Below are 16,203 nucleotides of genomic sequence, written 5' to 3' on the forward strand. Positions count from 1 at the left end.
ACTGCTGATTGCAATTAATAGACAAATAATGGGGATCTTTTTTAACAGAAATGCAGATTAAAATCCCAGCTGCCTAATGTGTAGGTCAAGAGAGCTGTACCATCCATTCCTGGCAGGTTATGTAGACTTTCATTCCATAAAATGTACGCTCCTTATTTTTATACCCGCTGATACTGTCTGTTGAGAGGTGCTGCCATCTGCACAATACTTTCCATATCTATCGCAAAATATATAGCACCCCCACTGGGCTGTTAGAGTATTGCACCCAAAGTGCTTTTAGCTTCTTTAATAAGAATCAAATAATAGAATGGTCCTGGATTTAATTGGTAGGAAGAGTCCATCAAATTATTAAATTCTTACTTCGGGTACAGAGAGACAGCTGAGAGAAGAAGCAATAATACTTGGTATTCCCGATAAAGTTCAATAAGCCCAAACATGGCGTTTATAAAGCCACAAGAAAATAGTTAAATTCCCAAGGAGCGGCTGTCATAAAGCCAGATCCCACTATAAGATGTATAATTTTCATGTTGTTGGTTGACTTACTGAGGAGCCACACACACACCCAGATCCCACATGTGGACACAGTAGTTCAATTTCTGACTTTCTGTCCAAACCTAAATCTCCACATCTAACCTCAGCCACACAGAGACCATTTAGACTGAAAGTCTACAGGTAATTCACATTCTGTGTGAAACAGGAATAAATGAAGATGTCTCTGTGCTTTTCATATGTTGTTCTGTATGGGGTACACCCAATAGAAAATAAGTGATGTCTGCCGTCAGCCTATCAAATTGTTAATGATGACTTAACTGACTTAAAACTACTTCCATCCTTATTGTAAGGTTGTGTGCTCGTTCTCACGTCACTAACGTTCCCTGGATAGATAGATAGAACCTTTAACACACTTTTCTAAATGTATTACTTTATATATATATATATATATATATATATATATATATATATATATATATATATATCATACTTGCCAACATTTAATATTTTTCTTCCGGGAGCTGCCAGTAGGGGGCCGGGCCCCGTGATGTAATGACGCAAATCATGTCATTTTACTCCGGTGAATCGCAGCGTTTGAACCGAATTCTGCCCACTTCACTAGGAAGTGGGCAGATCAGAGAGATTGCCACACTCTCCCAGGAGTCCGGGAGACTCTCTCGAAATGCGGGAGTCTCCCGGACGTTCCGGGAGAGTTGGCAAGTATGATGATATATATATATAATCAATTAATAATAAGATCATTTGCAGTTCATAGTTACATTATTTTTTAGTCATGGCTCTCACATTCTCTTCCTTACCTCATTCACTCAAAAAAAAACCCTTGGCAGACAGTCAGCATAGTTTGCATCCTTAATATATTTGTAAAAACACAGATAATGTTCTAAACTTTTAACACAGATGTTTTATTCACACATTTTATATGCATTAAGAGGTGTAGTACAAGCTTGGACAACTTGTGGCTCTCCAGATGTTGTGTAACTACAAGTCCCAGCTTACCCTGCCAGCTATAGGCTGGTTATCTGCTGATAGAGCATGCTGGGGGCTTATAGTTTCACAACAACTGGAGAATCACAGTTTATCCAGGCCTGGTGTAGTGTGTGGATGACTCATTAATTCAGTGACACAGTTTTGGGTAAAATAAATCATACGTGCCAACTCTCCCGGAATGTCCGTCAGACTCCCGAAATTCGGGTAGGTCTTCCGGGCGAGCAGGCAAATATCCCGCATATGGCATCTTGCTCCTCAAAATGCGTGATTCACGGTGAATCGCAGCATTTTGGCCCCGCTCCCCTCGGCAGAAATGGCATTTTGTCGCGGGGACGGAGCCAAAATTACGCAAATTGCCGATTAGGAGAGGAAAATGCCAGAGCTGTGTGAGATAAGACTGAGATGCAGCTTTAGAGTCAGGAGCACTGACACTTCCATGCTACTGATTTGACTAGGACAGAAGGTGTTGAGTGAATGCAGTAGCTGATTGGATCGCCAGAGCTCCTGGCCAATCCAATGCCATATTCACTTCCTCATAAACATTCTGTCAGGTTCTATTGCTTGGATGATGTCAGTCTACCATCTGTTAAATGGGATTTTTTGGTCTTCTCTCAAAACTTGTGGTATAGCCGCTGGTATTATGGCGCCATAGGGTTCCAGGTTGTCCCAATCTTTCTGCAGCTCTGTACTACAGGTCATCCCACCATAAAGCTATTACTTGACTCTTCATGTAGACACTCAAAGCAATTTGTATAGGAGCACAAAGCACAATTCCTTTTCACTCCGCTTTCTAACGAGATACATACAATGCTTTGTATTTCTAAATGTTACAATATGTCTTGTGTTTTATGTGCAGCTTATTGTAAAATGTTATTTTATATATTTCAAGTAAACCTAAAAACCATACAAGGACATCACCAATATTTGTGAAAACGTTTTAAAACCCTTCTCTGCTCTAGGTGTAATAGATTGAGTTTTTCTGTGTAAACGCTCTGCCAGATATAAACGAGGGAGGAAAAAAAAAGAAGAGAAAGAAAGTCAACAGTTTTCCACTTATTACAGAAAGGAAAAAAGAGTGGGGTTTACAGATTAGAAACAGATGAGAATGTTTTATGGAACTCAGAGGGTGTGGATTTAAACCTCATAACTCATTAGAGTTCTGCTGGTAAGTGTTTAAAGACACCATCGTGAGCGAGCATCGTGTGCCTGTGGAATTCTTTCACATACTATGCATTGATATTCTGTGCGAAAAAAGGATTAAAAAATAAAGTTATCTTCCCTTTATGTAGGGAATGTGCAGAATGCCCGGTGACAGCAGCAGGGACCCTTCCTGCTTATCCTTTCTCCTGCTATTTGTATATTATAACGCTGGACACACACCGAGTGTCTAAGGGCAGTCCACATTGTTTTTTTTGGGTGTTTTTGTAGGAACTGGTGTTTTTCTTTACTTTATCTAGATTGAATGAAATCTAATACTGTATGTAAAAAAACCACTAGAATGCTTCTCTGGCTTGTCTTACTTTTGAATTTAAGGTATTAGACCATCGCCTGTATTAATAAGGCACTTGCTACATTGCACTCTCAGTTGAGCATAACGTCACTGTCTTAATACTATATGATCCGGTTCAAGAGGGTGACATGTGATTGGAGGTGTTTATCATGTGACACACTGTTTGTCCGACGTCCAATCAAATTAAGTTTGTGAAGTGTCTCTTGGCTGACTGCATTGAATCCAATGATGGTCTTTGTATTATAGGGACTTGGAAAGTCTGTCTGTTACCTACCGATGTTCTCTTCAACTCACAAAATGACTGTCTTAGTAAGAGTAGATGACCGATACACTTTAAATGTTAGTACCCCATGCTTTCCTTAACGACAAGAACTACAAATCATTTTATTTCATTGTATTTTTTAAGCATTAGTTAACTGGACTTAATATAATTGACTACATATAATTAAGCAAACCCTACTTATAGTATAAAAGACAAATGAGATCCCATTCATCAGCTAAGTGCAACTAGGAGATGGGACAGACAAATTGGACCTCCTACAGTCAGAAAATCAGCAGCTCATTCATTTGATATACTTACCTATGCTCTGGTAGGGACATCTTTCTTTTTCTGACCAATCAGTGACCCTTGACTGAATGTTGAGGTGTTGTGACTGGGAGCAGTTATGTATTTGTTCCATCTAGCTATAGCTGTGGTTATGTTTCCCAGTCACTGATTAAACACTGGAGGTTTCGGGAGCTGCCTGTGATTGATCTCCTGGTATCACTGACAGGTGCCATGAGGGTGTGAGGAATATCTCTTCAGCCCTGCAATATCTTCTTGTGGGAGCTTCTGTTTATGTCTGAAAGGGAGGAGACCAGTGGGGAAACCGACCAGAAGAGAAAAGGACATAAGGTGCCGCTCACATTGGTTTGGCTTGTGTGCATTCTGTTCTGTATGGCTTAAGTGCAACGGGCCGTAAATAGTGAGTCTGGCTTATGCTACAAAATTGATTTTATTAGAGTATATTGAAAAACAGCTTTATTTCATTAATAATTTCACTATTGTCAAAATATAATTAGAAATCAGAAACTGGCTTTTGTTGACAGATCTCCATTAGGTGTACTATCTAACTGGGTTGTAGAAACAATTGCATTTCCGATGTTATGTGCATTTGTTTAGGTGATATTCTGACCCAATAAAGAGTAATAGTATAGAGTGAGAATAGCATCAGAGTTTGCCTAGTAAGGGGGAGAGGGCATATTTTCCACTGAAACCGAACTCTACTTGTCAGTCACTCTTATTGGTGAATGGCCAGTACTATCCACCAATCAGTGTATTGGGAGGACCCCATTCCACCATGCCAAGAGATAGAGCTGGACCTCAGATGGGGTAAGTAATCTATTTTAGTCTATCACCATCAGAGATGGGGACTGAGGTCTGCACTATGCATCCATTTTAAAACATTTTAAAGCAACTAGAGATTTCTACATTGTGAAGCCCCAAAATATATGGGGGCCTGTATTGTAAAGCCATAAAGTCGTTGGATCTGTATTATAAATTCAGTAGAGATTTGGGAGTCTCTATTGCTTTCTGAGTAGACTGGGCATTCTATAGTGGTTATTAGAATGTTCTCTGTATATCATTCACTAGAAAGTTCCTTTTATTGTATAACAGTTACTAGAATGCTCATCATATTCTTTAGTCATCACTAGAATACTCTCTGTATTGTATCAGTCACAACAATGATCTCAGTATGAAACAAGGGTGAGTAGGAGCCTCTCTGCATTGTGTATACGTTACTTGAATACTCTTACAAATTTAATAAAAATATTAAAAAGTACAAATATAAATATATGAGCTGCAGCTTCTTGCATTAAGCTGCCTGAGGCAGCTCAGTAAGCAAACCCTTAGCTGTGCGCTGCCTATTCAGAGCGCAACAGGAGGGGGAAATACAGTTTATAGATCTACACGAGCCCTGACACTCTACAGCGCATCCTGTTGCCGGAGCACATGCATCACTTACTCCTCCCACGCTACGCCCCTACATACAAGGAAGACAAAACAACTGTCCATATGAAAACAAAGGGTAGGGGGGACGCTGCACGTGAGAGAGCTTACAATCTTAGAAAGTTTTCACAGTATTGAAGATCTTGTTATAGCATGCAGAGGAAAGAAAGGGGAAACTGCCCTGAGCAGACCTTTGCACTGCCCTGCGTAGACCTATGCGCTGCCCTGAGCAGACCTATGCGCTGCCCTGAGCAGACCTATGCGCTGCCCTGCGTAGACCTATGCCCTGCCCTGAGCAGACCTATGCGCTGCCCTGCCCAGGGCTATGCGCTGCCCTGCCCACACCTATGCGCTGCCCTGAGCAGACCTATGCACTGCCCTGCGTAGACCTATGTGCTGCCCTGAGCAGACCTATGCGCTGCCCTGCCCAGACCTATGCGCTTCCCTGCCCAGACCTATGCACTGCCCTGCGCAGACCTATGCACTGCCCTGCGTAGACCTATGCGCTGCCCTGAGCAGACCTATGCGCTGCCCTGCCCAGGGCTATGCGCTGCCCTGCCCACACCTATGCGCTGCCCTGAGCAGACCTATGCGCTGCGCTGCTCAGACCTATGCGCTGCCCTGAGCAGACCTATGCACGGCCCTGAGCAGACCTATGCGCTGCCCTGCGTAAACCTATGCGCTGCCCTGAGCAGACCTATGCGCTGCCCTGCCCAGGGCTATGCGCTGCCCTGCCCAGACCTATGCGCTGCCCTGAGCAGACCTATGCGCGGCCCTGCCCAGGGCTATGCGCTGCCCTGCCCATACCTATGCGCTGCCCTGCGTAGACCTATGCGCTGCCCTGAGCAGACCTATGCACGGCCCTGCCCAGGGCTATGCGCTGCCCTGCCCATACCTATGCGCTGCCCTGCGTAGACCTATGCGCTGCCCTGCCCAGACCTATGAGCTGCCCTAAGCAGACCTCTGTGCTGCCCTGCCCAGACCTATGCGCTGCCCTGCCCAGACCTATGCGCTGCCCTGCCCAGACCTATGCGCTGCCCTGCGCAGACCTATGCGCAGACCTATGCGCTGCCGTGTGCTGACCTATGCGCTGCCCTGAGCAGACCTATGCGCTGCCCTGCGCAGACCTATGCACATTGGCACATTTCAGGCAAGAGACTTCTAGAGTGATTAGAACAGGCAGCTTGTTTACTTTCTACATCAATCTATGTGTAATGCCAATGCTTATTTACCCAATAAAAAGCTGTTCTCCAAGCAGGTTTATTTCACATGTGCCTGTAATTCTAAATGTCCAACGAACAAATAAGCAGTTACTTTGCAGAGTGATCTATGTGATCCAGTCATCAAATGACAAATGCAGTTTGGTCAACAATTGAGTACAGACTATCCGCAGATCCAGTCATTCAATAATAGGGGTGAGCAACCGCATCTACCTGTATGTATCCAGCATGTGGATCATTTTTACTTGCTTGCACACACAACTTTAAGTACTTTTTTCTGTAGATAGTTGTATATTCAGCATTTTGGAACTGTCTGCCTCTTGCTTACTCTTCGGAAAGTTGCAAACTGTAAATAAAGAAACTAGAAATTATTTGGAAACAGGAAAAAACAACTCAGCCCTACCCTAATGTCCACCACAAATATGAAATTAGAAGTAACATTTAAAACAGCAGCACTACCAATTCAACTTAGAACACCCCACAGATTTCAACATTAACACGGGTGTTAATGGAATTCACATATGTCTTGAAGGCTCTGCCAGAGGCGCAAAAGGAGCTTCCAATCCATCAAGTCAATCGTTACCCCGGATAAATCTACCCTCACAAGACATTAGCAGTATATTGTATGTTGTACCATCAGGTTCCCCAGCAAAATGTAGTAATACCCAGCTAGCTGACCGAAGCAATAGTAAGCATTTCAATAGCAAGGGCAATAGATCTTGGGTTCACTGATTTGCCTGATAAAGATAATGTTTGCTATTGAAACGCTTTGCAGTTAGTGGCTACTATTATTTCTGTAATCTACCCGGGTATAACTCCAGTTGGTTGGAGAGCCTGATTACACTACATGTGCTATACTTCCAGTATCATCTGTATCCTGTAAGGAAAGCACAGTGGCTTAGTGGTTAGCACTTCTGCCTCACAGTGCTGGGGTCATGAGTTTGATTCCTGATAGCCTTATCTGTGTGGAGTTTGTATAATCTCCTTATGTTTGCTTGGGTTTCTTCTGGGTGCTCCGGTTTCCTCCCACACTCCAAAAACATACCAGTAGGTTAATTGGCTGCTATCAAAAAATTTACCCTAGTCTGTGTGTGTATGTTAGACTGTAAGATATTTTGGAGCAGGGACTGATGTGAGTGAGTTCTCTGTACAGCGCTGCGGAATTAGTGGCGCTATATAAATAAATAAATAAATGATGATGATGATGATGATGATGAAGTACCTTTCCACCTATATGTGAATATAAGCACCCTTGTCAGATTGCAGGACCAGGTAAATGTGGAATCACTCTTCACAAATCAGATTAAACAAACATTTCTCTAGGATGCATAGCTCCTTTAACTGTAAAACTGATTGTGCAAGAGCTTTTTGGATGGATTTACTTTAAAGATTATTTATTAGGGGAATGGAATGTACCCAGGAGACAATTAAAGTATCTAGATTTTCTTTTGTCTGTATTTGTGTCACATGGATATCTTAGGACATCATCCAGATCAACACAGTATTGTGAAACGCGGCATTGTTTGTCTAGGACCATTATATATTACACTGCTTGATCTGTGGTCTTGTACTTTGTACAAGCTTATGATATTCCTCAACCATCATCTTAATCTCCCTAGATTACCCTATTCCCACCCTCTACACAGCTAACACAAGACAACAACCCTCTGACCAACATTGCTACACACACAGCCCACTCAATACTTTTACCTTTGCATTCTAGCTGGTCCAGTGATGTAGCACATGCCCTTGTGTTTCTAACTCCCATTTTCCCATAGATTGTAAGCTTGCGAGCAGGGTTCTCTTACCTCTCTGTCTGTATGTATTACCCAGTATTGTTTTATTAATGTTTGTTCCCAATTGTAAAGCGCTACGGAATTTGCTGGCGCTATATAAATAGATGTTGATGATGACAATCACCAGAAACTTACCATCTTTTCATGAACCTTTTACTAAATCCCCCATGCCACAGAGGTGCAAGTACTCACATGCAAGATTCAATGTAGACAAACACACATAAAGAAATTAAATAAAAATATGAGTTACTTGAAAAAAGTCAGTCTTGATTGTCTCCTTACCTAAAGGGTTTTTATGAAACATAAATGAGGGTCATACCAGCAGTCTGTTGTGAGAGATTCGTAAAGTTTAAGTTAAAGTCGCCTGGATTAAATGTAATAGTAGGTTGTGTTTAGTTGTGGTGTTTTCAGTTGTGCAAGACATGTCCTGTGGATTTCCACCTTCTAATCCCATCATTACACACATCTGATGCGCAGATGGGCCATGACTATACATATAGATATTCAGACCTGTAAAAGTAGGCACAATTTCACCATATATATGAGCAAGTCGATTAACGCAACTTCCTTTGGCTATTTTAAATTAGTGAGACTGAGAATAATTATCTCTTACACAACAAACTAATCAAAATTCAAATGCCATTGGGTTTTGCCTTTACGCCCGGTTACAAATTTCAATCTAGAGCATTGTCACCAGAATCATGTGACAGTGGAAGTGTCTTCCTTGTTGGGTACATACTGTCAGACAGACAGATTGGGAAAGCAGAGACGAAAAACACCCTGAACAATTTATTATTTATTTATTATCATTTATTTGTTAAGCGCCACAAGGTTTCCGCAGCGCCGTACACAGTACAAACAGTAGACCATACAGGGTGACATAGTACAGAACAATAAACACAAAGTACCAACACTTCAGAAACTCCGGGCATATGGGTAAAGACAGAGCAGAAGAACAGGTACGGAGACAGGAGGGGAGAAGGGCCCTGCTCATACGAACTCTCATCCTAAGGGAGGGTGAACAAACAGGCACAAGAGGGAACAAGAAGACAATCCTGCCCTATAGACAATGTGGATTTAGTTATGTTAGCAATAACATTTATTTTTGGTTCCTCATCAAAACATGTTTGCCCCAGAACTGTTTCCTTTCGATGATGGGTGGGTGGAAGGATATAAGTATTATTTGTGATTTTTTAGAATGTTTTATCAATAACATTGGGCCTTACACCTGTGTTTCTACACAGGAGGAAGAAGAGGACGGACTTCCCAAAAAGAAATGGCCAACGGTGGACGCTTCTTACTATGGAGGACGAGGAGTTGGAGGAATTAAGAGGATGGAGGTAAAACATATAATGGGACTTTATACCCTGTTTGTGATCACACTCAGCATATTATATTTAATGTGGATTTGAGTAATCCTACTACTAACACACTTGAAATATTGAGATATTAAAACACTTCTCTGGATTTAAACCCCCTGTGGCTCCATAATCATTGTGCACATGACCCAATGGTATTTCAGGACACCTTGCACTGGACCCTGGTGAGATATTTCCAGAACTGTGACACTTTAAGTTGGGGGGATAGGGGAATGTTCCATAAGGATAAAGTCCTGCTTCCATTTATATGACAATAATTCTTTGAAATTACATTTATGACTCAATATAATCAGTATGTCTGGAATTGTCCCATCAAGTGAACTGCACAGAGCTCTGGCTCAACAGTAAGGGAGGCAGCTGTAAGTGGAAGCCAGGGAGGACAGGCTATGGCGCCTGACCCCTTTTGATGTTGCATAAGACTTGGGAGTATCTAGAACTAGAAGATAGCTTCTGAGCGTTCTCCTGCTTTTGAAGAACTATGAATGTTCTGTAATAAACTTTTCCTTAAATTGTGTGATACAAGTCATGCCAATGGCTGCGTTTAGGAAATATTGACAATTACAGTTTCAAATTATAATTAGGGAATGTGCACTTTATGTTGGATAATTGCACCACTTAGTATAAATGACATAGATTTCAAAAGTTAGTTTCCCGCAGGACATGCAACTCTGAAATGTAAAAACAAAAAAGTCTCCTAGGTGATTTATAATATCTATTTTTATGTTACTGTAGATGGAACATAGATTCTTACAATATACAAGTTTGAATTTGACACAAATCAAGTTGTGCATAAGGAGTGAGTCCCACATATATATACATGTAGTAATGCAGCAGCCTTCAGGTCAGTGACTAGTGACAGGTCTCCAGCTAAACATTTGAACATAAATAAGTTTTAATTGTTAGCAACTATACGGAAAAATAACAGTGACTTAAACAATACAACAACCCAGAACTACTGTCTAGTGGAATCCACATCTCCTGGGACATACATCGGGTCTGATTCATTAAGGCAAGTAAAGCAAAACAAAGGAGTAACTTTGCACCTTGGAAAAACCATGTTGCATTGGAGGGGAGGTAAATTAAAAATGTGAGGACAGATTTATAGTTGGTATAGGGCATGTCCTAAATCAATTTTAAATTTCAGTGTAAAAATAAAGCAATCAAGCATTTGTGTGTTACATAAAAAAGCAGCCTGTATTTGCCTTATGTGCAAAATAATATACTAATTTGCACCCCTTGAATTGTAACATGGTTCGTCCAAGAGAAAACATACTCGTTTTTTTTTGCCTTACATTCCTTAACGAATCAGGCCCTATATGTGCGTTTGTTTAAAAATGCATGTAAGTCGGCTCTGTGTACTCGCAAATTCAACAAGGGACGGAACTGTATATACGTGCGCTGATGAATTCTGATGTAGATCTGCTCTGCTCTACTAGACGAGACACTGCAGGATACACGGCAAATGCCTATGTGGAATATACATTCGCAGGGAAAAAAAATGAATATTGAATTAATGTCACTTGTTAATAATATAAGCATCAATGACAAAACAGTTAAAAACAACAAAATATTTTTTTATACATGAAATACATTTATTAGGATGAGCTTAATCTCTACCGAACATAAAATACATTTTTACAGTTACTCCTGATTACAAACACATGTTATAGCATGCATACGAGACTGTCAACACTACTGATAAGGACTTAGACTAGCCCTGTAGCTGGAGCAAGAGATACGGCAGAAAAACAAGTATTTTTGAGATGCCCAGAGCTTGGTTCAGAAGCTGCTGCATGAACTCGAGTTTGGTACACTCGTTCTGTACATTGACAACTGGTGAACGCCACTCTCCCACCCCTTGCACTCCCAGAAATCGTAGGCTGTAGTAAGTGTCCTTTGCGTGCATAGATGCAGTGAACATTGTTGCATTTCGTTGCGTATGGTCCGGTTTTGAGCATGCTCAGAGTGATTTTGCGTGCTATACGCATATAATCGTCATATATGTACTTTGATGAATCATACCCCACATCTCTATACTGAGCTGTCTAAGCTTCCTACTAAGCTGCTGCTGTGTCTGGTCACACATCGTTTCACTCTTGTTGAGGTGAATCCCAAATTCCAGGACCTGAATAGATTGAAGCCACAAAATAATAGCATGAGCTCAAAGGCTTTCATGTGATTCACAAAAGGCTAAAGTTTTAAGTGTTCTAACAGAAGCGACTGTACAAAGAACATGTTTGTCTTTTTTCTTTCACTCTCTGCATCTTCTTTAAATTGTAGTCTCGAACCCCTTTCCCTGATTTTAGTGTTGTATAATATGTTGACTCTGTACATAAAGAATAATAATAATAGTTTTAAGAAGCTGTTCTAATAAGTAATAGTAGATGTAGTCTTGCATCTGAAGACTGCTCAAACTGTTCAACTCATGGATCTAGGTGCGTTGGGGAGAGCGGGGCTCCACAGAAGAAGGAGCTAAGCTGGAGAAAGCAAAGAACGCCAAGGTGAAGATGCCAGAGCAGGAGTATGAGTTTCCTTCCCCGAAGATTCTCAACACCAGTTATGGAAAGTCAAACTCCTCTAGGAAATGGTACTCCCCAATTAAGGTAGGACCTATGTATAGTGTATTCCAATAAATAGTGACCAACTCTATAACATGTTATATTGATGCAAGATGGGGAGTTGTCTCTCCTGTACCAGAGAGGTTATTGGAGTTTTATTGGTGATTAATAACAAATACATGGAATACAAATGCTTATGAACCACGGCGTAAGTGTATGTGACATATGTCTGGGATAAACCAGCCGCATATACTACTGACGCAGACCTGTACATATCTTACAATAGTTGCAGCTTTACATATGCCCACAATTGCTGGCTAATGATTGACTGGTCCCTATGCCAGGACACGTATACAAAACAAGGCATAATGGTGACTTGAGAAAATGATGAAGACAGTTAATTTGCAGTTGAACACATTGCATGTACCATGTGTATTTCAATGTTGCTGGACTTACATGACAGATCTGGTAATCCCCCACACAGTGCAAGAGATGTGGAAGAAACTTTAGATACTTCGGACCTTGAAATAGGACTCTAAAAATATACGCTGATTCCTTGCGGAATTATCATAATAGATTAGAGTTCTTGCTGAAGTTTGGTAAAGGAAACAGATTACCTCCACAAATTCTGAGAAATTGGCGTAACATGTCCATGGCCCAATAGAGGGTCCATTCAGGCTGCCCCTCATCAGTCCCCACTCTCTACCTTTCCTTCCCACCTGTAACCCTATGAGCTATGTATCTCCTACAGCCGGTTAGATTGACGGAGGGCTTTCAGATTCTGCTATATCACAGGGGCATCTTTTTGAAAGCTCGGCCCTCCTGTCAACTCTTCTGCACTTCCATATTGTGCCAACATCGTTATGCTGTGCACGCTGACTACACTGGATGCTCAGGAAATATATATAGTGCGACTTCTACGGTACCCCTCCTCCATTCCAAAGTCCCCTGCTCCCGCATTCCCCCCAAAGGACCCCGCTCTGCTCTCCAATGAGGAGGCAGTTACTTCTTCTCAGCCAGCACAGTGATATGTGTTATTGTGTTTGATGTTGTACAGGGCTAGGTGTAAAAGAACAGACTTATGTTATTACAATGATGTCATAGACCACACTGATAAAAGTTCTGCGTGTAAGTGTAACAGGAATCTGCTAAACACACAGATCGCTGGGCAGCAGTTCCATGCAAATTTTATGAACAAGTTCTTGTATTATATTTCTGTGCCCAAAATAAATCTTACACTTCACGTTTGGCAACAGAAAATAGAAGAAAACTGTGGCAAAAGGAAATATTTATAGATGTTATTGCACTCGCTGGCCGACTTCAACTGGGCCACGAGAAGAGGTCACGGGCGGTTGACATTGTTTCCTTTTAATGGTTTAAAACATGGACACCTGATAAGTTCTGCTGTGCGTTCTCCCTGAAGAACAGACACCCCTGCTTTAACATGGGCATTAGGTTTCAGGGACGGTTGTAGTATGTGCACTGACGTTACACACTGACACCTCTGGCAGTGCTTGACCTGAATCTCTGCTTGTTCCATTCCTGGTCTATCAAGTTCTTTGAGTGTCACTGCTGGAAGCTGGTGTATTATAGATATTTCTGTACTCTATAATAAAAGTCAATCTACCTGCAGAGATTACCGGTGCAGAGCACAATGGTTAGCACAGTACCAAATTTGAATTTTGCCCCCCCAGTTCTCCATTTCTGTGCTACTCCATGCTTTCATTCCCCAACGTTGTAGCTTTCCATGGTCCCAAACCCCACCACATTACATCTATTTAAAATAAATACATGGGAATAATTCAGCACTAAGTGTGTCCATAGTTAGGCTCTTATAATAACAACATATTGATATATAAGAGGCAATGTCATGTGAATGATGCCCCATTAATAATGAGTGACCTGAGCAGTATGCTGCCCTTCATGCCTCCCAAGCTAAGAAAAGGGCTATATGAGCATTTTATAAATCCGGGACTGTGCAAACAGTAGTGTATATGAACCCTGAAGCACGGCAGACTAAAACGTGGCTTAGCTTTAGTAAATATCAGTCTATACGTGGCTGCATAGCACGGCACATAGTTTTTACAGTCACAGTTTTCCTGCTTACTTAAGATCCAGCTCCCACTTTTGTTGCCTTTGGCACAAGATAACAAGTGTCCTGGAGACAAAGCAACAATGAAATTCAAAGCAGGGGTCTCCAAGTCTTCCATACAGTCAGTGCAATTAAAGTGTCCCATCACCTGCACACACTGCAGGCTACCATTCATTGGACGGGGCCATTACCCAGCCAATCAATTCAATAGAAATTAGTGACATCACTGAGGCCCAAAGCACAAAGTGCCTCATTGATGCATTAGTTCTTAGTGAATTGATTGGCTGGTTATTGATATTAACTACAAAATATCTGTCTCCACTGTGTGAAGGTGACAGGTAGACTTTAGCCACTGAGCTTCTAAATTCTCTCAATGTTATACACTATTGTATAACATGCTGGCAGTCGTTTTGGCTAAAGATGCTGGTCGTGTGTTTTAGTTTTCCTGTTTTGGTAAATGAAAATGTGTACTAATAGGTTTTCATGTCTAAACCATTCTCCATAAAGGCTGCCTTCCCATTTATCATCTTATACCTAACAAACAGCCCAGGCAACGACGTACAAAATATAACAAGTTTTTAATTGAGTAATTTCAGCTGTTTTTTCATGAAAACTTTAGGAGAAGAGGAAAAAGACTTTGATTAGCACAGAAGAATTTCGTAATATTTTCATGAAATTCTTGCACAATGTCTAAAGATGTTTAAAAAAAATAGGAGTTTGTGTCCTGTGAAAAACCCCTGTTTATAATGCTTGATACACATTGCTGTTGAGTTGTAATTTGTTATGTAAACATTACTAATTACTTTGTTAAACTTACAATACACAAGTGATGAAATATGTATAAACTCATGTTGATTATATCTGTATAAACGGGGAGTTCGGATGTCATCTTCGCTTATTTGATGTATATATCTTTCAACATTTATCCAGACACAACAAACCAACCCCTCGTCTCATCAAACCACAGCTCCATATCACCCATAAACTTCCCTTATCCTTAATCCCACCAGCCCTGACCACTTTCTGATGACCTTCCACCCAATGTCATCACTTTATCATTGTCCACTTATAGGATGGTCAGTGGACAGACATGAGACGTAAGGTAGAGAAGATCCTACCCATGAGAGCTTACATTCTAGAAGGAAGAGCTTACATTCCAACATTTCCTCATTAGGAAAGCTTGTTGCAGAACATTCTAAATGATTATATATTGTTTTGAAAATCCATGATCTGTATAAAATGCACTTGGCCTATGACCTTGTATATTTACATTGTCTGAAAAATTAAAATATCCTTATAATTTACTCTAAGCTCTAAAAATGGGGTATTTGTTGCTGACTGGCAGTTAAGTGTGGGTGGGGGCTCTTGTTTCTGTTATATTGTGTGGCATCTTACCATGGATTTGCATGGCAAGATGATACACATACAGCAACTATCAAGTTATTATTGTAAATGTGCCTAAATCATTACAAGAAGTGAAGGAATAATCAAATTTGAGAGTATTACTGATATTGCAGTTTATTGCAGAGCTTTTCCCATGCACAAGAAAACCTTCATTTAGACTATGTAAGAGTTACCAATGGGTGTCGCTAATGGCCTAAGCTGCAATTACATACGGTCCCTAATGCCCCGGCTAACTGGTGGCTATGAACAAACAATACCAGGGGACCTACCCCTCTGAATACACAAGCGTTTAACACAGTCAATATGTGGGCAGACTCTAGTGGTGCGGTGCAGTGTATATGAAATTGGGCTTGAGGCCATCTCGGTTCAAAACAGGAACATAATCTTTATTGACTCCTCTTTCTTCAGCACATAAAAGCAAACAGTTGCAAAAGTGTACACATTTAAGTTGTCTTCTCCTCCTGCGCATCACTTAAGCAGATGGTAATGATTTCTCTTTATCTCCTCTCTGCACATTGCTTAGGAAATAACAACATGTTACATACCAGCCGCAGCTGCTGGGAGGAGAAGTTACACACACACAGTCCATAGGAAACATCACACAGGCTTTGCATATTATGCAGCTCACCCGATTGCAGGCATTGCAGACGGACAACTAACAGGTCCTCAGGTCCTCTCCAGGGACTCCTCTTCCGTGCAGTCTCCAACCTTCATACCAGCCACACTTCCCAAATAACTACCCTCACGTAGGGAT

The 16,203-nt window shown here is 41.2% G+C and overlaps 1 protein-coding gene across 1 annotated transcript in view; it reads left to right on the forward strand.

Moving 5' to 3' along the window:
• Window positions 1-16,203, forward strand: part of ANTXR1 (ANTXR cell adhesion molecule 1) — a 118,082-nt gene that overhangs the window by 80,357 nt on the left and 21,522 nt on the right. Inside the window, exons 15-16 of the mRNA XM_075207399.1 lie at window positions 9,261-9,356; window positions 11,831-11,998. Of these exons, the coding sequence (XP_075063500.1) occupies window positions 9,261-9,356; window positions 11,831-11,998 (264 nt within the window). The remainder of the gene's footprint in view (window positions 1-9,260; window positions 9,357-11,830; window positions 11,999-16,203) is intronic.

The sequence above is a fragment of the Mixophyes fleayi genome, chromosome 4 (genome assembly GCF_038048845.1).
Source record: "Mixophyes fleayi isolate aMixFle1 chromosome 4, aMixFle1.hap1, whole genome shotgun sequence".
In the NCBI taxonomy this organism is placed as follows: Eukaryota; Metazoa; Chordata; class Amphibia; order Anura; family Limnodynastidae; genus Mixophyes; species Mixophyes fleayi.